The sequence below is a fragment of the Myotis yumanensis genome, unplaced genomic scaffold (assembly GCF_028538775.1).
Source record: "Myotis yumanensis isolate MYYU_CA2020_CCGP unplaced genomic scaffold, mMyoYum1.0.hap1 SCAF_4, whole genome shotgun sequence".
Classification (NCBI taxonomy): Eukaryota; Metazoa; Chordata; class Mammalia; order Chiroptera; family Vespertilionidae; genus Myotis; species Myotis yumanensis.
The window spans coordinates 16747947-16773938 of record NW_027223755.1 but is presented as its reverse complement, the minus strand read 5'-3'; the positions used below and the strand labels follow the sequence as shown (position 1 = coordinate 16773938).

Genomic DNA, 25992 nt, shown 5'->3' with positions numbered 1-25992 from the left:
CATTTTCTAGATGTACTGAGTCATTAAGTTAAACATATATTATTCTTATTTCCTTTCCTAGTAAGTGGTAGTAGAAATGTTTAATTGGGGGGCTGGGGGCTGGGCGCCCTTGGCATCAGCATGCCCTGCAGGATTACGTAATTGCTCAGTGCTATCCACTTTCTCAAATGAATGGCTGTGCTGTCCTAGTTCCAGCCGCTCTGAAAGGACAGAACACCTCATTAAAGGGTGCCACATGCTTCATTTGTCAGTGTTTGACTTAAAAGGGAATACTGTTTGCCTTTGGAAGTATAGTGTGATAGACTCCAAATTTGCCTTCATGAAATGAAAGAAAAGTATCCCAGTTAAAAATATTGTTGCATCTGTCCACCCCCACACACTCGCAATTCTGTGTGTTTATAATGATGAAAACTTCACTAGCAGCAAATGTTTTAAATACTTTTTAGTGAAGCTTTTAAAAGTCTCTTTAATACATTTGGTTAACTGGTTTGTAAGCTTTGGGCTAGGGAAAGGACAAGGGTTTGCATGTGAAATCTTCGTAGGCATACCTTAATCTTGTTTTCGATGGGACCATTTAAGGTTATTACAGTTACATAAGTAGAAAGCCAAGACCAATTTTGCTGAGCCAATTAATAAATAAATCCCACAAGATAATTAGAGCTAAAGGTAAAACTTTTTTAATATGTTCATTGTGGCTTGAGAAGTGGCTGAAGGAAAATTGGCCCGGCCCCTCTCATTCTCTCCTTTGTGTGTTTGTGTTGGTATTAACTCTGAAACACTGGCCTCTATATATTTGACTCACTGACTTTATTACATCAATGCCAGGGCTTCGACTGTTCCATTTATGTTGGACCTCACAGCTGGAGCTCTTGGAGCCTCTTAATCAGAGGTACCTTGCAAATGAGGGGAGTGCGGTCTAAGCAGAGGTGGGAGGGCAGGTTGGACCAGGTCTGCGATGTCACTTGATTTGGAGTTCCTGGTTTCTGGACACAGCCTGTTAGTCCTCAGGGCCAGCGGTGTGAAAGGTTTAAAAAACTCCAGCGGCAGGAAGTTTAAAAAACTGCAAAGCTTGACGTGACTGACCCTCTCTCGGACCAGCCCCCTTGCACCCGAGAATAGGCCACTTCTGTGGGGCTGTGCCGAGGCAGGCCATGGTTTACACAGACTTGGGACCCTGCCAGTGTCCACAGTTCAGGCCTTTGCCCTTCTCATGCTCTTTTAACAGATTGTCTGCAGGACAATTGCCGCTTGTTCCTCATTACTCACCTGGCCTGCCCACAGCTCATGCACTCTCCTTGTTACAACATGTTGATCTAAAGGTTTTAAATCGCTGAGAAGGCAGCTTGGGAATAGTGGCAGGGCCTTGAGCAACGCGCCGGGGTGCTCAGGCTTTTTTGTTATTGGTTCTGGTTGTGTTGGTAAGTGTGCCTAAAGCACAAGCGTGAGGGGGCACGGATATGCGGGTGTAAATGAATAAACCCTCTAGAGCAGTGGTTCTCAACCTTCCTAATGCCGCGACCCTTTGATACAGTTCCTCATGTTGTGGTGACCCCCAACCATAAAATTATTTTCGTTGCTACTTCATAACTGTAATTTTGCTACTGTTATGAATCGTCATGTAAATATCTGATATGCAGGATGTATTTTCATTGTTACAAATTGAACATAATTAAAGCATAGTGATTAATCACAAAAACAATATGTAATTATATATGTGTTTCCCGATGGTCTTAGGCGACCCTGTGAAAGGGTCGTTCGACCCCCAAAGGGGTCGTGACCCACAGGTTGAGAACCGCTGCTCTAGACCCTCTGACGTGGAATATTAACTGTATTGAGGGTGGGTGCAAAAATGGACAAGGGAGCGAAGAGAAGAACTGATCATGTCTGAATTTTTTCTGTTTCTGTTCATATATTGCTGTCTGGCCTTCGATCATTGATGAGGGGAACTCGGAGACAGACTGAGGAGGGGTTTCTGGTCCCCTAGTTTTATTGCCTGGATCACAGAATTAATTAATCAGTTAATTAATTAATCTATTTTTATTTTGAATCACAGAATTTAAGCTCTAATTCAATATTCACACCCACACCCACACCCACCCCCCAACCCCAGCGCAGTGACACTGTAGCAATCACTGAACTTGGGCCTGTTTTTCTACGTATTCCAGGGCATAAAGCTTTCATAATTCTCAGAGAACAAGTCGATTTGGTGGCTGCTTGCTGGGGAAGAAAGCAGTCCGTCGTCCTTCAGGCAGTGTGTGTGGTTGATGGGATGACTCTACAGGTTGTTCTCCAAACGGTTCAGGATTGAAATGACTGATGAGGATGTAGACACGGGAGGCCGTGTCTCATGGGACTGGGTGAAGTTTTATAGGAAATGCCGTACCACTGCCTTTCACCCGCCACCGGTCTGTCATTTAAGAACCCCGTTTCCTCCTCGATGGAGTAAGGGCAGATCACCCATATTTAGGGTGGTTACAAGGTATTAAACCAGCGGTTCTAAACCTGTGGTCGAGACCCCTTTGGCGGTCGAACGACCCTTTCACAGGGGCCGCCTAAGACCATCCTGCATATCAGATATTTACATTATGATTCATAACAGTAGCAACATTACAGTTATGAAGTAGCAACGAAAATAATTTTATGGTTGGGTCACAACATGAGGAACTGTATTTAGGGCCAGAAGGTTGAGAACCACTGGATTAAACTGATCATGTCTGGATCCTCGTTCAGACTCTGGCTCACAGTGACCACTGATGGTCATGGTGGCTAATACATAATGATGATTATACTTGTCATTATGGAGAGAGGCAAGGGATGTGTCATGGCAGAGACCACTGATGCTAACTGTTGTGTGGCTGTCCCAGCCTAAAGGTGTTCATTTCCTCCTGGGACTCGTCACTTAACTTATTCCCCACTGACTGAACTCAGCACCTCACCCTCCACTAGGGTTTATGAGGGACATACATTCATTCGGGGGTTGGTGTAGAGAAAGATAAATAAATTCACGGGGAAAGGATGATCAGAACCCTGGGACTACTCTTCACACCGAGAATGGGGACTTCGGTTTGGTAAAGTCGGTTGGATCACTGAAGATGTGGGTGAAATAGGTTATTCTAGGGCGGGTGAGGAGAAAGTTTTATTGTCGCACGTGTGTTTCCTGTCTGTCTTGGATCTAGGAGCACGTTTGCTCTCTATCATTTTTTATTTTGTACCATTTTGCTGAGTTGCTGAAGTAGTCTTCAACTTGAAACTCTTTCTGGCATACTATTGCCCAGGCGCAGTGTCCTGAAGAAAAGTGTCCGGTTGCCGATGAGCGAGCACTTCACCCTGAGGGGCAGTTCCAGTCGCTCACTGGGAACCTGGGCCCCTGATCTGTGATGCCGAAGGTGCAGCCCAAGCCAGGCCCTGGGGTGGGAATACCCTGGCCTCTGAGCATCGCCTGACCTCCTGTTTCCTAGCAACTCCCAGCTGCTCAGTGGAATATGTGGTGGTGTTCCTCATTTCTACGTAACAGATATTGGCTGCGTCTAAGGCTGGCTAATTTCCCATTAGGCCTTGCCAATGTCCACTTTAATATATGAATAAGCAAGAGAAAGGAGTGTTAGGAAGCTGGACCGACCCACACCCCCTCCCCACCAGGCCTTCCTTTTCCTTCTGGAAAGTACAGTCCACCAAGGACTTGCCCATATATTTCCAGTTTTCTCAGGACAGATGAGTTCAGCAGCTTCCAAGTAAGATTTTCCATTTTATTTTTTTTTCTGCTAGGCCAACCTATATTCATGAATATTTATAAATCAGCCACATCCATTCTCAAAGAGGTAGCTCTTTATTTATTTCTTACTTTTGTTGTTGTTAATCCTCATCCTAAGGATATTTTTCTATTGTTTTTTTTAAAAAGAGAGTGGAAGGGAGGGGGGAGACAGAGAGAGAGACACATCAATTGGTTGCCTCTCGCCAGCACCCCAACCAGGGCCGGGGATTGAGCCTGCAACTGAGGTATGTGCCCTTGAACGGAATTGAACCTGGGACCCTTTGGTCCTCAGGCCGATGCTCTATCCACTGAGCCAAACTGGCTGGGGCCTTGGCTTTATTTTTTTAAGCAACTGGAGTGGTCACTTCATCTCAGTGCCTTCCTGTGTACAGGTGCTGATGGGATGGGGTCATTTCTCAGGCCCCTTCCAGCTCTCAACTCACACGAATCCGATGGACTGACACTCTTTCTAATAATTGCCATCGCTTTGGTGTTTGGCTCAGATTTTTTTGAGGAGCTCATTTTATTTTTCACACGTTTCATGGCAGTTCAAACTCTTCCTTCCCAATTTGGCTTTTTACTTATTTGTCTTTGAGAACTATTCTGTTTTCAAACTTTTAAAAATTTGGGGTGGGGATGGGATTTTTGTCTCTGAATTCAAACACGTTAAAGCAAGAACCCACTAGCTAGTATGCTCTCCTGGTGATATCTGTAAACTGGTTTGTGCTGCCATGGTGACCGATGACCCCACCCCATCATCTCATTCATAGAGGAAGAAACTGAGATCAAGTGGAGCTTTATAGAAGTAATAACTGGCCAAGCACTGAAAACGTGCATTTGTCAAATTCTCCTGGCTGTGGGCGAGGGGGAGTGTTTGGCCGCTTATTTTCCTCCTCATCCCTGCCTTCCATTTTCTACCTCGGCATCCTTATCGCTCTCACAGAACCCACGTGCCGGCATAGGTGACTTGGAAAGTTCCAGGGCCCTTTTGGCATTTGAACGACTGATGTCTTGCCGGAGTCTACAAAGAGAGACAGCTGCCTCCTAATTTGTATTTCTCTTCTAATTTGTATTTCTCAGCGGGATTTTCAGAGTGAGTCTGAATAAAGGGATGACGTATGACCTGTTCAATATGGTGGACTGAGAAGCAGAAATGTTAATAATAATGAATAGAGTGAGATTAAGGTTTAGTTAAGATAAAAAGGGTTTAATTATGTGCATTAGATGAAATGTCAAGAGGTCATATCCCAGAGGGAGGCGGTTCTAGGGGTTGCCAGATGGGATTTATGCGGCGGGTTGGACCTTCTGTTTTCTTTATTTACACCAAGGATTGGCCCTTCTGTCTTTACCTAGGCTTTTGCGTTGATTTAGAACAAAACTTTAGTTCCTTCCCTTTCTCCCTGCTCCCTTCTTCTTTGTGTTTTTCTGAGTCACTTTCAGCACATACTTATTGACTCTCAGGATCAATTTTATATATATATATATATATATATATATATATATATATATATATATATATATATCTTGAACTACCGAATTCCAAATTGTAAATTTATGTGACCTATCCAACATTTCAATTTGTCTCTCCAACTCAACCTCTCATCTTCCCGTTGCTTTTATCCCTGATTGGGATGGACTTGCTCCTTTTCACCACACAGGCCTCTCAGTCCCTTCGTTTCTCGTGGTCTCCCCATGACCCCCCTGTAGAATTTCATTATTCCCTCGCCTCAACTGGATTGATTGGTGGGCCTTTTAAAAACTTTATAAAATTGGAACATAACATACCTATTTTTTAAAAACGATCAAATTCTAAGTGTCCAGCTTTGAATGAACACAAAGTGAGTCCAGACATAAAACAATATCCCGGATCAGGGAGCTGGCGAGCCATTCATTTATTCATGAACTTGCAGCTCCTGGACTCATTGACCCCTCCTCCCTCCAGATTGCCAGCCCTGCCTGGATAGTGCACACGTTCCCCTCTCTGTTGCAGATCCTAGAGTGCTGCCAGTCATCAAGCATTGTGCTTTTTGATTGGTCCTGCTTCACATTTGTGCCAGCCTAGGAAGAGGAGGGGGCCTCCCTGCTCCCCCACCCCACTCACCCATGCCTTCCTACACTCCGCAACCTGATGTCAACCTTCCCACTCCGGCATGACCTCACTGTGCAATCCACCAAAGGACTGAGAACATCTGTCATTAGCCAACTCACCCGCCCTCCTCCACGGCGCCCCCTTTCTCATTGTCTTCCTCCCTCTGGCACGTCCTCACTGTATTTTGAGAACCACGTTCCTAAAACTACCCCATCCCAAGGCCATCCGGCTCTTTGGCTGTTTCAGCTGAGGCTACAACCTAGTGGTTCTCACAGTGGCCAACAGAACCTGGGCCCATGCATTCTGTCTTGGAGTCTCACTTCTCTGACCTAGATTTGAACTGGACTGCAACTCTGTGATGTCCATCTGGCTTTGGCATAATATACCAGCTTCCGTGGCCACTCAGAAGCTCTGCTCCATTGTTGATTTGCCTTTTGAGACTTAACAGCATTAACCACTATCCAGTTTTAAGCTAGACACCAACCTCTCGTGATCACCACGGATCTTGGTCTTCTGGAGTCTCAGCCCATTCCCCACTGGTGTCCCTTCCTTCCCTTTTTCCACAGGATCTCTGCCGTTGTCTGCCACACACACATGCTAACCCCTCAGTCTCCTGGGAAGACTCGGACTCTTCAGCAACCAGACACACAATAGCTGGACCACCAGTGACCTACACAGTTTGTACACATAAATATCACATTTAATACTAAGCACTTGTTTAAGCGGCTTGACAATGTCAGAGCTTTGCGTAGATGCCTCTCTGATTCTCTTGGTCCTTCAACCATCCCATCCTCACAGCACATCCATCCGTATTCACTTCTTTCAACAGATAGTTTGTGACCACCTGTTGTGCCCTTGGGAGGATGCATTACTGAATAAAGCAAACAAAGACCTTGGCATCTTAGAGTAAGCAGCAACTCCTGAGTGGAATGTGGGCCGTGCCTAAATGGGTTGCTCTTTTATTAGGAAGGAAAAAGTTTTTCCCAGGAGCCCCTGAGTAGGTTTGCCTCATATTTCCCTGTTTCTAGGGCCAGACAGGCCTGTGGCTGAGCCTCTCTCCACAGGAAGCTAGGAGAGTATCTGGCAAAGGTGAATGGGTTTGCAGGGTCGGCGTGAGTGATCTCATTCCCAGGCCAGCTGCCCTGAGTACAGTGGGCGTTCCATGAACAAGTGAGGGTTGAGTAAAAGTGTTATCAGAGAAATGCGTGGATGGTCTTTCTCCCTTGCTAGTGGGAGTGGGGTGTTTGGGGTGCCGCTGGAATAAGCATTTCCAGAGGCCCTCACCTTCCCCATGGGAGAATGATGTGGTTGAAAGCTTTATTTTTGAGGAATGACATTTCTGGGTTTGCCAAGTCCCATTTCCCTTAATCCAATCCTGGAAGAGGTGCAGTTGAGGTTTCAGTAGAGCTAGAAGCAAAGCCAGCGTTCAGAATTTTCTTTCCACGGTGGAGCTGGGTCCAGTGTAGATTTAGTCTAGTTGCATTCCATCAGTCCATTGTGTGGGTCATGTGGGCGAATGCAGGAGTGTGAGAGCTCCACAGGCCAGGGGTCAAGAGAGCAAGAGCACAAGTAGGCAGGAGAGCAAACTCCTTTGTTTAGGAGCCTAAGGTATCTCAAATCTTCCCCCACTTGCAGTGGCCATGCCCATCTGGCCAATTACCAGTTCCCAGGTGTGACTGACAGCCAAGTACATTTCCAATTTCACCCAGACTTTACTGGGCAAGCCTATAATATTTGGGATTCTCTTTGCTCCTTTCTTTTTAACTAGAGGCCCGGTGCACGAAATTCATGCGGGGTTGTGGAGAGCGTCCCTCAGCCTGGCCTGTGCCCTCTCGAAATCCGGGAGCCCTCAGGGAATGTCCGACTGCTGGCTTAGGCCCACTCCCGCCACTGCCACTGCACTCACCAGCCGTGAGCCCAGCTTCTGTGTTGAGTGTCTGCCCCCTGGTGGTCAGTGTGCGTCATAGCGACAGGTCATTCCGTGGTTTGGTCAATTTACATATCAGCCTTTTATTATATAGCATTAGGTTAAATTATAACAGTATCAAAACTTTTGATGAGGAGTGGAGGGTATGAAGATGGAAAGATTGAAATACAAAAGGTGTCTGGATTTTATCTTGTGTACAGTTTGCAGAACTTTTAGTCGGGATGTGATATCAGATTTTGGGATAGACGTTTTGCACTTGTAAGTATTGAGAAAGAATTTAGATAAACTATATTTTCCTCATCTATGGACCCTGGTACTTTAATATTAATTAATAATATATAACGATAGTAGATTTGTGTGCACACAAATATTAAAAAAAATGGACTTGTATGCATGCATATGAGCATAACCAATGAACATAAGACACTGGGGGGTAGGGGAAGCCGAGGTATTGTCAAGGGTGGGGAAAAAAAAGGACACATATGTAATACCCTTTGTAATGCTTTAAGCAATAAAAAAAATTAAAACTAACTAACTAAATAAATAAATAAATTCTTAAAAGCAGTACTCAGTTTGACATTGGTACCTTCTAGAACAGCAGTTCTTAAACTATGTGGTGAAAGAGCCATTCTTTTTTATTGTTGCCAATTGGTGGTGGACTGGTACTTTTGAATATAAGAAAAATTATGCAGCCATGTCAAATTGCTGTGAAGTTCTTAAGTGCTTACTCCCATTTTTGGTAGACATCTCCTCACAGACAGCAGCCATCACAGGCCACACTTGGAGTCGAAGAGCACAGAATCTAGGTACAGGTCCTAGTGCCTACTAGTCACGTGACTTTGGGTCTGTCACTCAGGCTGTATCTGCTCGCCTCCTTCATGTATATAAGGGAATGATATTTCTGGCTTGTCCACTTGCCTCAATCGGGTTCTTTGAGATTTAATTAACATTCTTGGTTGGAGTAACCCATATTTAAATATTAGGTACATTTATTTGCTGTTTCGCTTTTAATTCAGGAAGGAATTAAATTCAGTTTTGAGACTTAAATGCCAGCTCCACTGTTATCGATCCAGGGGTCCCCTATTTGCAGGGACACACTGGCAGAGGTTGACCACAGGAAAGCCCCAGGCACTTTGATCCCCAAGAGGGGAGGGGCAGGCATGAAAATGGGGAACTTCCTACAGTTTCCTGGGGAATCACAGGTGGGCGGGAGGCAGAGTGGGGGCCTCTGCATCCGCTGTGTGCAGGAGAGGAGGGAAGGAAGCCCAGCAGCGTGCAGTATTCTAAGGAGAGGAAGAGAAGTCCGAGCTGCAGGTGCACAGGCGGTCCTTAAAATCAGGAAACCGGAAAGGAATAAGAATGGAAGAAAGACGTTTGGAGGAGGGTGGGCTTGCATTCTTGTAGCTCAAGGAAGCATTGGAGCAAGCGTTACATACTGTGGTTTTCAGGCCGTTTGCAGGTTTTGGAAACAAGTATGTGACATGGGCACAATGGTAGCTGAGATTCAAAGGAGTATATGTCCCAGGGATGCAATTAAAGAGAACGTGCTTGAACTGCACTTTGGGGAGCTTTAGACTTAGCCTCTCCAAGCATAGACTTGCCAATTTGGGGGAGGGGTGGGGAAGGGGGAAGGGGGAGAATCAGAGTGTGTGTTCAGTCTAGCTTTCTTACCAATTCCCCCAATGGTGCTCTATTTCAATGTTAACATAGGTGCTGAAGACTTGGGGTTCAGTGATCTGCTAAAAAACCAACAAACATCCTAAGGATCTTTTGGAGCAACTTTGGAAACTAAATAGAAGTTTATTAGGAAAAATTAAATTAATATATTTTGTTGGAGAATCATTGTCTTGATTTGAAGTCGAGGGAAGTTCTTCGTGCCCTAATACATTTGTCTAGAGTCTGTTAGTGTCCTGAAAGCTACTCATGGGGTCACTTCTGTTTCACATTTGGGTGTTTTTCATCATTGAATGCTAGATACTGTTTTTCATAAGAAGTGATATATTTTATTTTAGTCTCTATATAAGCCTCGTAATAAAGTGGTCTTGCAGTTCATTTATATAAAGCATCCTCTGAGTATGAAACTGAAGCAAATAAAATTATAACTTCTTAGGTAGGCAGACATCCCCGAAGGGATCCTGGACTGCGAGAGGGTGCAGGCCGGGCTGAGGGGACTCCCATGCACGAATGTCATGCACCAGACCTCTAGTAAAATTATAACTTCAAGCTTGCTGTTCTTTCACTGGTCCAGGTAGACCCGGGGCTCAGCCTAATTTAGCAGTTGAAAAACAATGTGAGTCAGATAGGAAATTAAAATTCTTCCAGTCGCCACATTTGAAAGTATAGAAAGGAATTCGTTTTGTGAAGTTAGTTTTAAAAATATATTGTAGCCTGGTATGTCCCAAATGCTGTCATTTCAACAGAGTAAATTTCAAAATTATTAATGAAATAATTTACATTATTTTTTTTGTTTTGATTCCTCTCCCCCCTCCCCCCCCCCCCCCCCCCCCCCGCCAAATCTGGTGTATAATTACCTTTAGCACGTAATTCCATTTGCACTGTTTGAGTGCATTCTTTTGCCTGGCTTTCATTCTCTGATTCAGGCCTGCCAGCTTTTCCATAGTAAATATTGTAGGTTTTGCCACTGCGGTGTGAAAGCAATCACAGACAATGCATGGCTGTGTTCCAAGGAAACTTTATTTAGAAAAACAGGTGGCAGAATTGATGGGGCTGGGAGTTGTAGTTTCCAACCCCTGCGCTGACTAAATGAGTTCAATGTATTGTCTTATTTGCGTTTTAATTCACAGAAGTTGATCTCAGTCCACTACCAAGTTAGCTATTGTGATGCATGTCATTCAAGAATATCCAGGAAAAGTGTACCAGGAAACAAACTCCATTGTTAAGCAGTGAATACTTGGGAACCCGCAGGAACTCTCACTCCCCCTTTTCCTGAGTGGCACCCAGCGGGACAAGCAGTGTGCTGGCTGGGAATCATGCTACTTTTGCCTGGACTGGAAAACTGGCTCTGTCAGGCATAAGCTTTATGACCCTAAACCAGTTAATTAACCTCTTTGTGCCTCAGGTTATACATCCATAAAATGGGGGTGATGATAATACCTACCTGATAGCGAGTTGCTTACATTAAATAAAAGCCAGCATGGCAAAGCAAGTGTAGTGCCTGGCATATAGTAAGTAGGGGAGGTACATGGTAGCCTTCACAGTGACTGCTACCAGGACTGCTGTGCTACCATGACTAGGACTGTTGCTACTGTAGTATTAGTGCTGCTGCTACCCGCCACCACCACCACAGAGGTTCATAAATACAAGCCAATCCATGCACCAGAACAGAAGCGTTTCGACTTGGTCAACCATCCACAGATGATCCTAGCAGCTGCTCACATGGTGTCACTTTGGACTTGAACTTGTTGATAAGTATCCTAGGGAAGCTTTGACAGAACCTGCAGGGATTCTGATGTTGGAAGTGGGTGTCTGTTGCTTCTCTAGGTTGGTAACTACTGTGGGTGTGGCGTCGGTCACCCACATTCTTTAGAGCTACTAATGAAAGTACTATTGTCCCGTGCACCTCACGGGTGGTAGAGATGAGCACATGATATTTTGTGTAAGTTATTCAGAAGGTGTGAAGTGCTGCGCAAATGTTAGCTAATGGCATTTCCTGAATGGTTGCTCTGTTTGCCTTATAGCACATTAAATTTGATCAACGTGGTCTGATTTAATTCAGAGGGTGCTTATAAGGATTAAGGGAGATCATACATGTGAAGTGCTTAATTCTACATTAATGGAAACAGTTCCTGTTCAAGATGTAGGTAGTGCTATTTTTAAAGAGATTTTAAAATTGATTTTTACAGAAAGAGGAAGGGAGAAGAAGAGAAAGGGAGAAACATCGATTGGTTGCTTCCCATACGCCCCTGACTGGGGATCAAACCTGCAACCTGGGCATGTGCCCTGATCAGGAATCGAACCAGCCACCCTTCAGTGCCCAACCAACGGGGCCACACCAGCCAGGGAAAGACTTTATAACCCAAATGGGGAGTTCACATGGATATGTCTAATGGATATGCAAACATATGTGACATTAGGGAAAGCCTGGTCAAGGCCACTTCATGTTCCAGGAACCCAGGGAAAAGGGGGCCACAGATAGCGTTAGTTGTTGGCTGCATCAGGAACAGTTTATTGAAGGAACATCTAGAAACTGATGAAACTCATGGGGGAAAGACAACGGGAGAGCATTTCAGGTGACGAGGCTAAGGCTGGTTCAGCTGAGGTAAGGCAGGAAGTGAAGGTTTCAGTCCAGAAGCAGTTATCTATAATCTGGCTCAAATGTAGGGTGTGTGTAGGGGTGTACTGACTGGGGAGGTAAATCGGGGACATATTGTGGGGGCCTTTATTGTGCAGTTGAAGCCTTTGTCTTGATTTGGGAGTTTGTGAACAGGGATAGTGGGTCCAGCTGTGCCTTAGACAGATAGATGTTTTCGTGCATATGTACGTGTTCCTGCATAGACTTTATGTTCAGATTTTTCCTCTTCCATTTAGTAGTGGGGTTTGTGTGGCTCCGAGGTGAGCACACCAGCTTTAGCTGTAACAGAGCTGGGGTTTCCCGCTCAGGGTGATAACTGTTGGCTGGCAGGGGTGGTGGGAAGGCTGTGCTTGGGGAGTGAGAAATTTCAGGACTGACTCACGGCTTTTGCCAGTCGTGTAACCGTGTTGCTCCCTGCTCCTCGCCTGGGAGGGCATGGCCCTTTCTCCAGGGAAAATTTGTTGCTGCCTCTGCTACCAAAATTCGAGAATGAGCAAGGTGGCGAGAACTGTGTCCAGTGTCTCACAGCCCAGGAGAGGAACGGCTGCTGTAAGTACCAAGAACCTTCCCCGCCAGTCCTGTTGGCTTTTGTGTGCTGCCTGTTCAAGGTCAGGAAAATCATATCGCTTTTAGTAACTATGCTTTCGAAAACTGTTCAAAGCCTGATACATTTCTTATCCAAAATGTATTCACTGCTTTTGGGAGTTTGATGGAGCAGAGAAAGCAAATAAAGATTGAGAGGACTTACATCTTTAATTAGTTTTTTTTTTGTTTTGTTGTTAACTAGTAAGACTTTCTCAATCAGTATAGGGCTGGGAGTGATACTTTGCTTGTGTAACAAGATCAACTTCTGGAATCTTTGGCTTTTTAAGGTTGATGAAGGGTTATCAAAGGTGAGGGGTTTTTTGCTTGTTTGTATTTGAAGTTGAATTGGGGCAGAGGTAGAGCCCCTCATGGTAATGCAAACACAATATACCTACAACGTTAAATCCGTGTAAGGCTTGTTGCAGTGTCTGTCCCCTCCCTACTCTGCAGTATTCACTGATCACAATAAAGAATTCTAGATTCCAGCATAATTTTTCCCCTGAAGAAGTTTCCAACTCATTCCTTTGAGAGCTGTATCCTTTGGAAACATGCCGCCAATTTTATAACATCAGTAGGAAAACAGGTTTGATGTGTACACGTTTGATTTACATGTTTTCGGGAGTACAAGGCTCTTTGAGACTTACTTTCCTAATTGTTTGATTTAAGCAAATACGAAAACTGGTTTGTACAGGTCATTGAGCCTCGCTCAGTCCCAATGTCCGCATCCACAAAGTGGAAGAATGTTCCCCACACAGCCAGCCCTGTCAGGGCTTCTGTGCTCAAGTGGTATATGAATTGAAGCATGGCTGTTGGTACCTCACACGCATAAATCAAAGAGTCCTTGGTTCCTGCAAGGCTGTTAAACAAGAATTGGAAATTCTGCATGTAAAATCAACAGCAGGTCTTTGAAGGGTGAATAATAGAAATCTTTTTAAAATGTATTAATGTTTTTAACATATTTTTATGGCTATTTTGGATTTTAAAATATATGTTTCTTAAAGGAATTGGGACATCTGTTGATTAATGTATATGAAGTCATTCAAAAAGTAAGGCAATATAAAATACCTGGTTAATGACAGTTATTAAGAAAATGAAATTTAACTTTGCGCTTCCTGTCAGCCAAGGCAAAAGGGGGAATATAGTGCATTTTCTACTCTTTTCCCTTTTTATCACTGTATTTTCAGTTTATCTTGCCTTCATTCCTTTGGCACAGGGTAGGGCAGTGATGGCGAACCTTTTGAGCTCTGCATGTCAGCATTTTGAAAAACCCTAATTTAACTCTGGTGCCGTGTCACATATAGAAATTTTTTGATATTTGCAATCATAGTAAAACAAAGACTTATATTTTTGATATTTATTTTATATATTTAAATGCCATTTAACAAAGAAAAATCAACCAAAAAAATGAGTTCATAGGTTTGCCATCACTGGGGTAGGGCATAAGTAAGTTACAGTGACATATGGGGTTGTCAGTTTACAAATTTATGGTCAAACAAAGCATGCCATTTCTTCTAGAGAGATTCCCCTTCCCCCGCTTCAAACCAAATTTGTAAAAAATTGAATCTCATTGACCCAGGTTAGGTGATACTGCCTAACGATGGGTGATGGCAGAGTGCAATGAGAAGCAGTGATGTGCCTGTCCCACGCCCTTGTCTCGCTTGTCCTCTCTCAGAGTGACAGATGGTATGTGTTACTCTCCCAGGAGACAGAGGGTCTCCCCTCACCCCTAGTGCTGATGTCCCTGCCATCACCTGGCTCCATGATTGGCAGATATAGTGCTTCATCAGCATGTGTGACCTTTACCATCATTTTAGAGCAAAGTACCTTCTCCCTAAAGCCCTGGCTAGCCCCCACCGAACCCCACCGGCCTCTGAGTGGGTTCCCACCTCGCCCCCCTCCCCGGGTCCTTGGTTGGTTTCTGTGAGATCTCTCACATAACGAAAAGCATTCGAACCTCACGGGCCCATAGGTGATAAACTCACTCTGTTTTCTTAATTAAATAAGCATAGCTTGAATGTCCCACACTGTCGACAGGTGATGATTTCCAAGCCCGCCGTCACACCTCCTGTTTCCTTTATGCCATGTTTATGAAATTATGGAAGGCGAGGTAACGTGCAGGGTAATCAGGTTCATTAACGCATACATGAATTCCTCTCTGTCCTTTCGTTGTAAATCACTCCCCTGTCCTGCTGCCCTTTATTTAGATTTTAAGCTGCAGAAGGTAGGGCTTGCCCGTAATTGAGTTTTGTGGAGGGCTTAGCGTGCTCTATTTGTTTTGTCTAGGCGTTCTGAAAAATTTTTTTTCCAGGTTGTAGGGGAGGAAAGGTTTTTCTACTTTTTTTTGTCGAGTTAAATTACCTGAAACTAAATATACTTAATCCTGTCTCCAGTATGCAGACTTGGTCCCGCACCCATCTCTTCTTGTCCATTCTAAATCCTTCCATGTCTCCCTGGCTGTTAAAATACTGTCTTATAAAAAAACAACAACAAAGTCATTCAAAAATTAAGGCAATGAACACACAACCACAACAAATAAAAAAGCGGCTTCACTGAGATACAATGCACCCACCGTGCAGTTGAGCCCTTTAGAGCAGTGGTTCTCAACCTTCTGGCCCTTTAAATATTGTTCCCCATGTTGTGACCCAACCATAAAATTATTTTCGTTGCTACTTCATAACTGTAATGTTGCTACTGTTATGAATCGTAATGTAAATATCTGATATGCAGGATGGTCTTAGGCGACTCCTGTGAAAGGGTCGTTCGACCGCCAAAGGGGTCGCGACCCACAGGTTGAGAACCGCTGCTTTAAAGTGTACAATGCAGTGGCTCACAGGTACGTACAAACATCACCACAGTGACTTTTGGAACATCATCGCCTCAAAAAGAACACACACACTCGTCTGTTTTGGCTATTCCTTCCTCTCTGTCCCCATCCCTTTCACCAGCCCCCAGCAGCCACCACTGTACTTTCTGTCCGTAGGTTTCCTATTCTGGACATTTTATATGAATGAAATGAGATGATATGTCGCCTTTTGTGGTTGGCTTCTTTCACTTAGTGTAATGTCCTCAAGGCTCATTCATGTTGTAGCATGTATAAGTGCTTTGTCCCTTCCTTATTTATTTTATTTTTATTTATTTGGGAGAGGGAGGGAAAGAGAGATAAAACATCAGTGATGATGAGAGTGAAACATTGATCGGCTGCTTCCTGCATGCCCCCTACGAGCGATCAAGCCCAGAACCCGGGCATGTGCCCTGACCGGAAATTAAACCAGTGACTTTTTGATGCATGGGACGACGCCCAACCAGCTGAGGCACACCAGCCAGGACTGTTTTGTTTTGTTTTTTTGTTTTTTAAATGACTGGGTAACATTTCCTGATGTACATTATATCAAATATACTCAGTTTCCAGTTGTGCTATTGCCAGTAAGGGGACCCTCCCTGCGGCATAGTCGGACCATGTTCATCCCCTGCTCCAAGCCCTTATCTCGAACAATGGCCATGGAGGCTGAGCCTTGTCCATCGTCAGCCCAGGTCCTCCCCACCTCCCGTGTTCACTCTCAGACTGACGGCTGAACGGGCCAGGTTCTTTTTCTGGGTCCTAGTGCTTGTTGGAGCTGTGTTCTCTGTCGGGAATGGCCCATCCGCTCAAGCACTGAATAGTACTTGTAAGAGCTCAAACTCTGGGTCGGACTTGGGTTTTTTCCTCTCCTTAGTGTTTTCCTCTCCTATATTCCCAAGGAAGTTCATTCTAATCTTTATTATGTTTTGTATTTGGCTTTCTACTATCTAAATAGTGATGTTTGGTGCACCCATCACCACCCTAAATTCAGGGTCTTTGGAAACAAAAGTCTGCCCCTCTGAGGTTGTGCAGTGTATAGAGGCAGGGGGTTATGGGAAATCTAAAACTGTAAAAAAAAAATTAAGTCTAAAAACCCCCACTATGGAGCCCTGATGGGTGGCTCAGTTGGTGGGAGCATGGTCCCATACACCAGAAAGGTTGCAAGTTCGATCCCCCGTCAGAGCACATACCTGAGTTGCAGGTTAGGTCAACCAATTGATCTCTCTCCCTCTCTCTCTCTCTCTTTCCCTCTCTCCCCTTCTCTCCCTTTCTCTCTCCCCCTCCCTCTCTCTATCTTTTTTCTCCTCCCTCCCTTTCTTCCCCTCCTCTCTCCCTTCCTCTTCCCCCTCCCTCCCTCTCTCCCCTCCTGTCTATCTCTTCTCCCTCCCTCTCTCCCATTCTCTCTCTCTAAAAATCAATAAACATATCCTTAGGTGAGAATTTATAAAGTTATGGAGACAGTAAAACGATTAGTAGCTAGTAGCGGTGGAGGGTAGAGACGATTAGGCAGAGCATGGAGAGTTTTTAGGGCAGTGAAACCACTCTGAATGAAACTCTAATGGTGGCTCTATGTCATGTTACAGTCGCCCAAACCTAGAATGTAATGTAAACTATGGACTTAAGGTGATAACAATGTAGGTTTATCAGTTACACGACAAATGTACTATTCTGGTGGGGGGTGTTGATTAAAGAAAAAAAAATCTAGCCTCCACCTTTTCTTTAATCCCTGCCCCCCCTCCTCCCAGCATGAATCATGGACCTTTGCATGCAGAGGTGTTTATTAATTTAGTATTCAGTAAATGGATTAAGACCAGACTCCTGTGACTATAATTGCCCTGGTTTATGGCTGTTACTTCCAAAATTCACCCTAATTATCGCCATCAAAACTTCACTGTTAGTACCTGCAGGCGGTCTTTGTGGGAGCTAGCTCAGCTCTGGACAGGGGCTTACCAGCCAAGACTGGGGAGCATTCTGAAGTTTTCAAGGGCACCGTGCCTTGAAGTTTGTGGCTTGTCCCGTCTCTAGCTGGGTCATCTTTGAACACTAAGTTCACCAGAAAAGAAAGTCGGAACTCCAGAGAGAAAGAACCACCAGTGAAAATACAGGTGTAGCCCCCTCACGATGGCAGCGTGGGTTGCCCCTGGTGACAATCTGCCTACAGATCCCCCTTCCCCTGGTTCCCTTTCTGTGAAAGGGCAGAAACACAATCGCAGTGGGTGCCTGGGAGGAGTGGCCACTCTTGGTGGCTCTCTCCCTCCCCTGCAGCCCCTCCCTGGACCATATGAAATCCTACAACCACACCACACTAATTAGCCCAAGAATGGAAGGGGTTGTCATGGCAACCGAGCACTTTTTAAAGCACAGGAATGGTGTTCATTATTGTTCAGTGTCTTTAGCTGTGGCGGAAAGGTCAGTGTGGCAGTTGTTTTCCATATGAATTTTGGCCCCAGAGCCAAGCAGAGTGGAATGTTCCTCGGAGACACTGGAAGATGGTAAGTGCAGCTGCACTTTTTGGATGGGGCATCCCTTCAGCGATACATTTTAGAATGTTTTGATAACCAGTGCCAAACTAAGGAATTGTGGGGACTTTGTTAAGAGATTGGAAGAAAAGAAGCAAAGGGAAACGGTATGGGTCAGGAATGGTGAAAGCTTGAAGGAGATTCTCTACTTAGAAAGTTTTGGAGCATCAATGATTACATGCTAAATAAGGAGGTTTCTCTGGTTGTGACTTCAACAAAGTTGGCTAAGTCTGATGCTTTATTCGGGGTTTGTTTTATATTAGCGCTATACTAGTCTTTGCTGCTGGTCAGAGTATATTACCAAATAAATGTGTAGCAAGCATTTTAATTTTTACCACATATCTTCAGGGCAGCTGCCTCTCTCCCTTGTTAATTCAAATATTAAGGAAGAACAGTGACCAAGGGTCATTTTGTTTTCTTACTTTTATGTTTTTTCCACTTTTCTAAGGATATCTGAAATAATCAAGACTAGAACCCTCTGAGGCACAATTCTTGGGATGTTTGCCCTAACTTGTTGGCTTTCCCCGGGGAGAATACTGCTGAGTTAAGACAATTTGACCAGTGTTTGCAGAAGAAATTAAGTATAAGTCAGCCTGCTGGAGAGGATGACAGCTATTCCATCAAAAGCTGGAAGGGCGATTGGCAAAGTATTCTTTAAGTTTATGTGTTGCTAGTTTGGAACGCGTACAGAATTACATGGCTTTCAGCCTAATTTTGTGTTAATGACCGGCGACGTTTCTGTGGTTCGAAAATTCGAGCCACTTGCCATATTTTGCACTTTTAATCAATGTATTTCTAGCCCATGGCACTATTTTTCAGCTATTTGATACACAGTTGTGTAGGATAACAAACTTCAGATTAATGAAAGGGGATGCATATTGGAATTAAAAAACAAATCACTGCCCACAGAGCTGTGCATGGGAAGTGGCCTACTTTTGGGCTTTACTCTGAAAGACTTATTGTCCTGTGAGTAATGCCAGTTTGTTTGGCAACTGAATGGATAAGAGAATACATTTCAGAATGTTAAGCGTTGGTTTGATTTCCTCTGTCTTTAATTTGCATGTTCAGGGATTCAGTTGTTTAGTCATCATGGTATGGAGCTCTCTATAAATGGGGTATTTGACTGGAAATTGAGAAAATTAAAATTCTCCTCCTTTTTTGTCTCTTTTCTCCACCCCCATTCCTTCCCTCCTCCTCCTCACTGGGTCACTGTATTTATTACCTAAAGATGTCTTTAAATGCTTTGAAATTGAAGTTTAAAAAGTAAGTAAAGTGATATTTGTATGACACTTTGGATTCTTTGGAAAACATAGAATTAAATGTGGTACATTTATGATATCTGTAAAACAATCAGCAATTGAAACATGATTATTAATATCAAGGAATCATTGGTATCTTTTAAGGTATGATAATGTTGTTATATGAGAAAATGATAATGATATGTTTACAACTGAGGCAGTGTGATATCTGGGCCTTACTTCAAAAAAAATCCAAGGGTAGGAGTAAGTGGGCTCCCAGATGGGCAGGGTTGCCAGCGGGTGATGGTTGTTGAAGCAAAGAGATGGGTACCTGGGGGTGGGATTCACTTTCAGGTTTTGTTTGTTTGTTTGTTTGTTTGTTTGTTTGTTTTTGGTGTAGGTTCAGTGTGTGTGTGTGTGGGTAGGTGGGTATGAGTGTGCATCACAGTGGTGGGGTGGCCTTGTTAACTTTATCTCTCGCCTTCCGCATGTTTTAGATGCCAGACCAGTTTGACCAGGCAGTTGTGCTAAACCAGCTGCGGTACTCTGGGATGCTGGAGACGGTGAGGATCCGCAAGGCTGGATATGCCGTCCGGAGACCCTTTCAGGATTTTTACAAGAGGCAAGACGGAGCGGAATAAATCCACTTTCTTTTCAAAGGGATTGAGAAGAGAGGGAGTGGCAGTAAAAGGTGACGCTGGCCCCTTTGGCCCCTTTACGTTGCAGGTATAAAGTGCTGATGCAGAACGTGGCTGTGCCCGAGGACATCCGAGGGAAGTGCACGGCCTTGCTGCAGCTCTATGACTCCTCCCACAGCGAGTGGCAGCTGGGGAAGACCAAGGTAAAGCCACAGAGAAGGAACAGCCCGCCTCCCCCGCCCCCCAGCCCCGAGCTCCGTGTCCTATGGTCCTGCTGGCCTCGTGTTGTTTCTTTGCATTGGAAAAATATGGTTGGGATCATGCCCTACTTAGTCTTTTGTCTTCCAAACAGTATTTATTGGAAGTCCGTGACTTTTCAGGGATTCTGTTTTTCTTAGGGCACACCTTGAAACATTGGGCCCCCAGTGTTTCTGTGTTTGTATTCTTTCAGGCAGCCAGCAAACCTTTGCTGCTGGGCAGCTCGGTGCCTGGGATGTGCTAGGCAGCCCCATGTCTAAGAAGATGCCTGCCTTCTTGCTAGGTTCTCGCATGGGGAGGTGGGGGATAGCAGAGTGAACTCTGGTCTCTCTTTTGTTTTCCCAATTGAATTTATTGGGGTGACAGCTATAATAATGAAAGTGTAATATGCTAATTAGACTGGACAGCCGAACGACCTTCTGGACAAAGCCAGGGCTGCGAGGGCTGAGCCCCTTGCATGAATTCCATGCATTGGGCCTCTAGTTGGTTAATAAAATTATACAGGTTTCAGTATACAATTCTACAATACATCATCTGTATATTGTATTGTGTGTTTACCACGCTAAATCAAGTCTCCTTCCATCACCATTTATCTCCCTTTTCCCTTCTTCTACCTCCCCCTACCTCCCTTCTCTTTGTTTTCTTATAAAGGCACTAATCCATCATGGGGCCTCACCCTCCTGACCTTATCACAACTTAATTACTTCTTCAAAGTCCTACCTCCAAATACCATCACGTTGAGCCTTAGGGCTTCAGCATAAGATGCTGGTAGGGACACCGACATCCAGTCCATCATAACATTGACCCATGTGGGAGCAATAACAGGTATTTGGACATCACCTCAGGGCCACTCAGCAAGGGAAAGTATATAATGGACATTCTCTTCTGCTCTTGAGTTATTTTGACTGGCCAGGGATTTAAGGTCCAAGCATCTAGTAAGGTAGAGATGGTGTGCAGAGGTATTTATTAGTGACCTATTGCTGAGTAACAAACGTTAATTATCTCAGTACCTGTGGACCAGGGGTCCAGGCATGGCTACTGCAGGCTCCCCTCAGGGTCTCCAGGCCGCAGTCAGAATTCCTTCCAGGGCTGCCTTTGCCTCTGGAGCTCAGTCCTCTCCCAAGCTCGAGTGGTGCCAAATTCCACTTCTTTGCAGGTGGGGGAGTGAGGTTCCCCCTTGCTTTTTTGGCTGTCACCTGAAGCTGCTCTCTGCTTCTAGACACCCCCCTCCCCAAGTTCTTGACCACCTGACCCCTTCTCCAACCCTCCCACAGCATGGCAGTTTCCTAAGATGGAGCCTTATATAATGTGACATGTTCACAGAAGTGACTTCCCACCACCTTTGCCATATTCTGTGAGCTAGAGGAAGTCACAGGTCCCACCCACACTGCTCAGAGCAAACAAAGTAACTCATTGGGGGTCACTTTGAGGTGTGTCCTCACAGGTTTATGGGTCTCTCTACCTAGAATTCTGCTCCCCCTCCTACTTCATCCAACTCATCCTTCAGTTACCGCCTGAGATGTAGATTTTGACAGGAATCCTTTCTGACATTCTTGGGTACCCCATCCCAAAAGTTCACCCCACAACTGGGTTAAGCCCCTCCTCTGTCATCTCACCTCATCCCATTTTGGGCCCAGTTGTAATATCTTGTCATTGCCTGTGGATATCTCTACAGTTCCCCAGTGGAGAATGTGGAGTTATTTGTTTGTTCTACACGCGGCACATAGTAGGAGCTCAATCAGTGGCACAAGGATGCCATGCATTTAATCACGCAAGGAAGACTTCTAAAGAAGGTGGTGCAGGGGCAGCTCTTGGCATTATAATATAGTCTGCTTTGATTTCTTTCTTTTTTTTAACCAGAAAGATATTCTTTTCTCTATAAACTGATGTCCTCCTCCCATCTCACTGCTTGATATAGCGTAGTAGCATCAAAGATCACAATGACTCAGCCAGCCAGTAAGAGTCCCTGCTGAGCTCTGAGGATTCAGTGTAGCTTCACTTACAACTTTCCTTATGGGAGCCCAGCCCAAGCCAGGCTTGGGAGCCGGCATAGCACAGGGGACACAGGGACATAAAGACATGGGCATGGCCCTCAGTTTACTGTGTTGCTGGAGGAGAAGATATCCACATACAACTGAAGAGTCATCCTTTAAGGCAGTGGTTCCCAAACTTATTTGGCCTACCGCCCCCTTTCCAGAAAAAATATTACTCAGCGCCCCCTAGAAATTAATTTTTTTTAAATTTTAATAGCAATTAAACAGAAATATATATGTATTAATGTTTCTACCTTTTTCGTAAAATATAGTAAAGAAAGGTATAAATTAGAAACATTGAAGTTTGAAATTATGAAACTATTTATTGAACTCAGAATAGAAAGATAATACAAAAAAAGTTAAAACAAATGCACCTGTGGCCATCACCGCCCCCCTGGATCGCTGCAGCGCCCACCAGGGGGCGGTAGCGCCCACTTTGGGAATCACTGCTTTAAGGAATGAGAACACAGGTTCTCCCCGTGGGCTGACATGATCAGGGAAGTAGTCAAAAAGAGGAGTCTTTAAAGAAGACTGAAGTTGTGATTGGTAAAACATTGGAAGAAGAAGTAGGAAGGAAGCTTATCAATTCACAGAAAGTTAGGAAGTAAATGGAAACAGAGCATGCGAATAGTGTACACTAAGTAGCTTTGGCCTTAACCGACCACCATTTGACTTAATTATACGACGAGCGTGTGTGTCGGTCAGTATTGCAGCCAGAATGTCTTTGCATTTAAAGCCTTGAATCTCTGATGAGCATCTGGATTTTCTGGTAATTTCTGCAATTATAGGAAGAAGACTGTACAAAAAACTACTTAGGAGCATTACTTGTGGTGGTTTTACACATGCTGGGGGACCCAGGGCAGGAGTAGGTAAGGCCGTGGGTCACAGGTGGTCGGATTCTTTCGTTCCTTTTTTGGCCCAATGTCTGGGAGCAGGCAGAGCAGAGTCTGGGAAAATGCCATCAAGAGGACATAATACATCCATCATGATAGACCAGGATCAACCACAGGAGTGTAAATTAAAAAATCATGAGTGAGAGGGGTTGTCATCCAGCTCCCTCCCCCAACCAAAATGCCCTCATGCTGACCGTTCATAGAAAAGCATAAAAATATTTGACACTAGTTGTTTGTTTTTTTTTTTAGGGAACTTCTTATTCGTGTATTAAATCTGAAATTGCATAATTAAAAGGTTGATTAAGGGATTATTTTTTTCAAAAATATTTTTTCAAAAGTTATTAACGTTGAGAAACAGCTGTGCGAAAAAGAGGCACTCTGATCCCTCCCCTACGCGCCCCCTGAAAGCAGGCCGTGACTCTCCCGTGTGAGAGGGTCCTCCCTGTACAAGGAGGAGGAAGGCATCCTTGTCACCAGAGGCGGGAGTCGAGGCTGGGGAGGCTGTGGGAAGAAACCAGTTACTTCGTTAGTTTGTTGCCCCAAACACAAACGCCTTTGCTTTGTCTAATCGCCTTTGCTTTGTCTAATCGTCACGAGTAATTGTCTCTGTGCCTAAAGCTGGCGTCTAAGCTGCCTGCTCTGGTCACTTCAGGGCCCATTTCTGTGAGACCGCCATGTGGACGTCATTATATTTGTTTTTCCTCCTGTTAATCTGCCTTGAGTCAGTTTAATTGTTAGATCAGCTCAAAGAACTAAGAAGGGCAGGGAGGAAAACTTTCCCTCCTTGACTGTATAAATACTGAATCATTATGATGTCCACCTGAAACTAATTTAATGTTATGTGTTAGTTTATTCCTCTGTAAAAAAAGTAACAAGGCCCTTCCCCACAGGGAGTGGAGAAGCATGGGGCTGGAAAGTGTGGCTGTGTGTGCTCAGAGCAAAGTTAAGGCGAGGGGAGAAAAGGCCTAACACTCCCTGCCCGCGTCCTCCCTCCCCCGCCCCCCAAATATCTCTGACTCAGGGATGCCTGCCTTCTACCAGCCACCTGCTTTGGATCTGACGTGTCACTCCCTCCTGGACAGGTCTTCCTTCGAGAATCCTTGGAGCAGAAACTGGAGAGGCTGAGGGAGGAGGAAGTTACCCGGGCAGCCATGGTGATCCGGGCCCACATCTTGGGCTACTTGGCACGGTAAGAAGCATCCGAGGGGAGAAGGCGTTAAGCTCCATGCGGCCTTCCCAATATAATCCATCAGGTGGGATAGGCTGGCCGAATGCTTTTCCTTAAAGGGGACCTGGATGGAAGGTTAGGATCAGGCGAAGGGGATCCCCAGGTCAGCGCTCCTGTCTCGAGATGCCAGGTGCCTGTTGAGCTTGCCCTTGGCAGAGAGTAGGAAAGGGGGGCCCCTAACGTCTCGATTAGAGCACTGGGATTAGGGGACCGTGCTGAGATGCTTAAATTGCTTCCCAGGTTCATCTTCCTGGCATGCGGAAGCCAGAGGCAGCCTGGCTGTTACCTTTGGTATTTTGGCTGTTGATGTTGGTGTCTCGTTGGGTCCACAGAGGCCCACCCTCAGTGTTTACCAAAGAAGGCAGCATCTCTTCGTGTGCGGTTGAGTTCTGTCCACCTCTGTGGACCAGCGTGCCACCTGAGACCCCACACCGTTACATGTTCTGCAGTCCAAAGCTGTCCTGCTGTGGCGAGTTTTTTGTTGTTGTTTTCCCCCCTTCGTAAGAACAGGGGAATATATCTTTAAAAATCTCTTTTCGTCCTGTTTACAACCCAGCTTCCTGCCAGAACTTTTCAAAGTCAGCATTAGGCATTATGTGTTTATTTTCAGCCAAGATCATGATAGGGTTCTGGCTTTACTTTTGTTTGTTATTATTCTTTTGTTTTTCTTCTGCCTTGGTTTTGCCCAAAGGGGCCTCCTGTTCGAGACAGACTCTATAATGAGAGCATCTTCCCCAACGAGGTCCTGTTCTTTTGTTTTGTGGCATCAACAGAAACTCACTTGAAGGGCTGGAAGCCTCATTGCCTCCACAGTTATTCTGTTGTGCTGTTTTTGTTTTCATTTTCAGAAAGCAATACAGGAAGGTCCTCTCTTGTGTGGTGATGATCCAGAAGAATTACAGAGCGTTCCTGCTGAGGAGGCGATTTCTGCACCTGCGAAGGGCAGCCATCGTTTTCCAGAAGCAGGTCCGAGGTCAGAGGGCCCGGCGGGTGTACAGACAGCTGCTGGCGGAGAAGCGGGAGGCGGAAGCAAAGAGGAGACGGGAGGAAGAGGAGAAGAGGAGGCGGGAGCAAGAGGAAAGGTTTGTTGCCTTTGGATGGCACAGAGGGACACCTGTTGAATTGGAAGTTCGGTACCCATCCTCACCCAGGAGTTCCCCATGGATGCTGCCGAACCTGCTGGTGGAAACAGTAGCTTCTGGTGGCTCAAATGGAAAATGTCTTGGCAGCATTGAGAAGCTGGTTCTGTGTGTGTTTTTGTTTCATGCACAGAATAAATATATTGCCAAAGGAAGAGCCCCCCATCCATCATGCTTTCTAAGTTGTCTCAGCAAAGCTTTTTAAAGAAAATTAGCTGTCTCTGACAAGTGGTTCTGGGATTTTTTTTTTCCATCATGTTTGTTTATTGTGACTGTCTTTTCTTTGCTGTTTTTAGAGAAAGAGAGAGGGCACGAAGAGAAGCTGAGCTCCACGCCCAACAGGTGACAAATGCAGGGACAATGTGGCATCTCATCCGTCGGTTTCCTTCCCACTTCAAACACTTTGACTCAGAGTGTCTTCCTATAGAGATGTAGGAAGGACATTAGAAGAGATGTTTATGGTGCAATTTCTAACCCAGCACAGTTGGGTGAAAATTAGTACATGTCTAAGATTTTAGTGTGAATCATGGCAGCATAACTTCT

At 44.9% G+C, this 25992-nt stretch overlaps 1 protein-coding gene across 1 annotated transcript in view; it reads left to right on the top strand.

Annotated features, from left to right (window-relative positions):
- The window catches only part of MYO10 (myosin X), a 203966-nt gene that overhangs the window by 147693 nt on the left and 30281 nt on the right, over nt 1-25992 (top strand). Inside the window, exons 20-24 of the mRNA XM_070411924.1 lie at nt 19758-19882; nt 19987-20101; nt 24165-24271; nt 25159-25392; nt 25746-25791. Of these exons, the coding sequence (XP_070268025.1) occupies nt 19758-19882; nt 19987-20101; nt 24165-24271; nt 25159-25392; nt 25746-25791 (627 nt within the window). The remainder of the gene's footprint in view (nt 1-19757; nt 19883-19986; nt 20102-24164; nt 24272-25158; nt 25393-25745; nt 25792-25992) is intronic.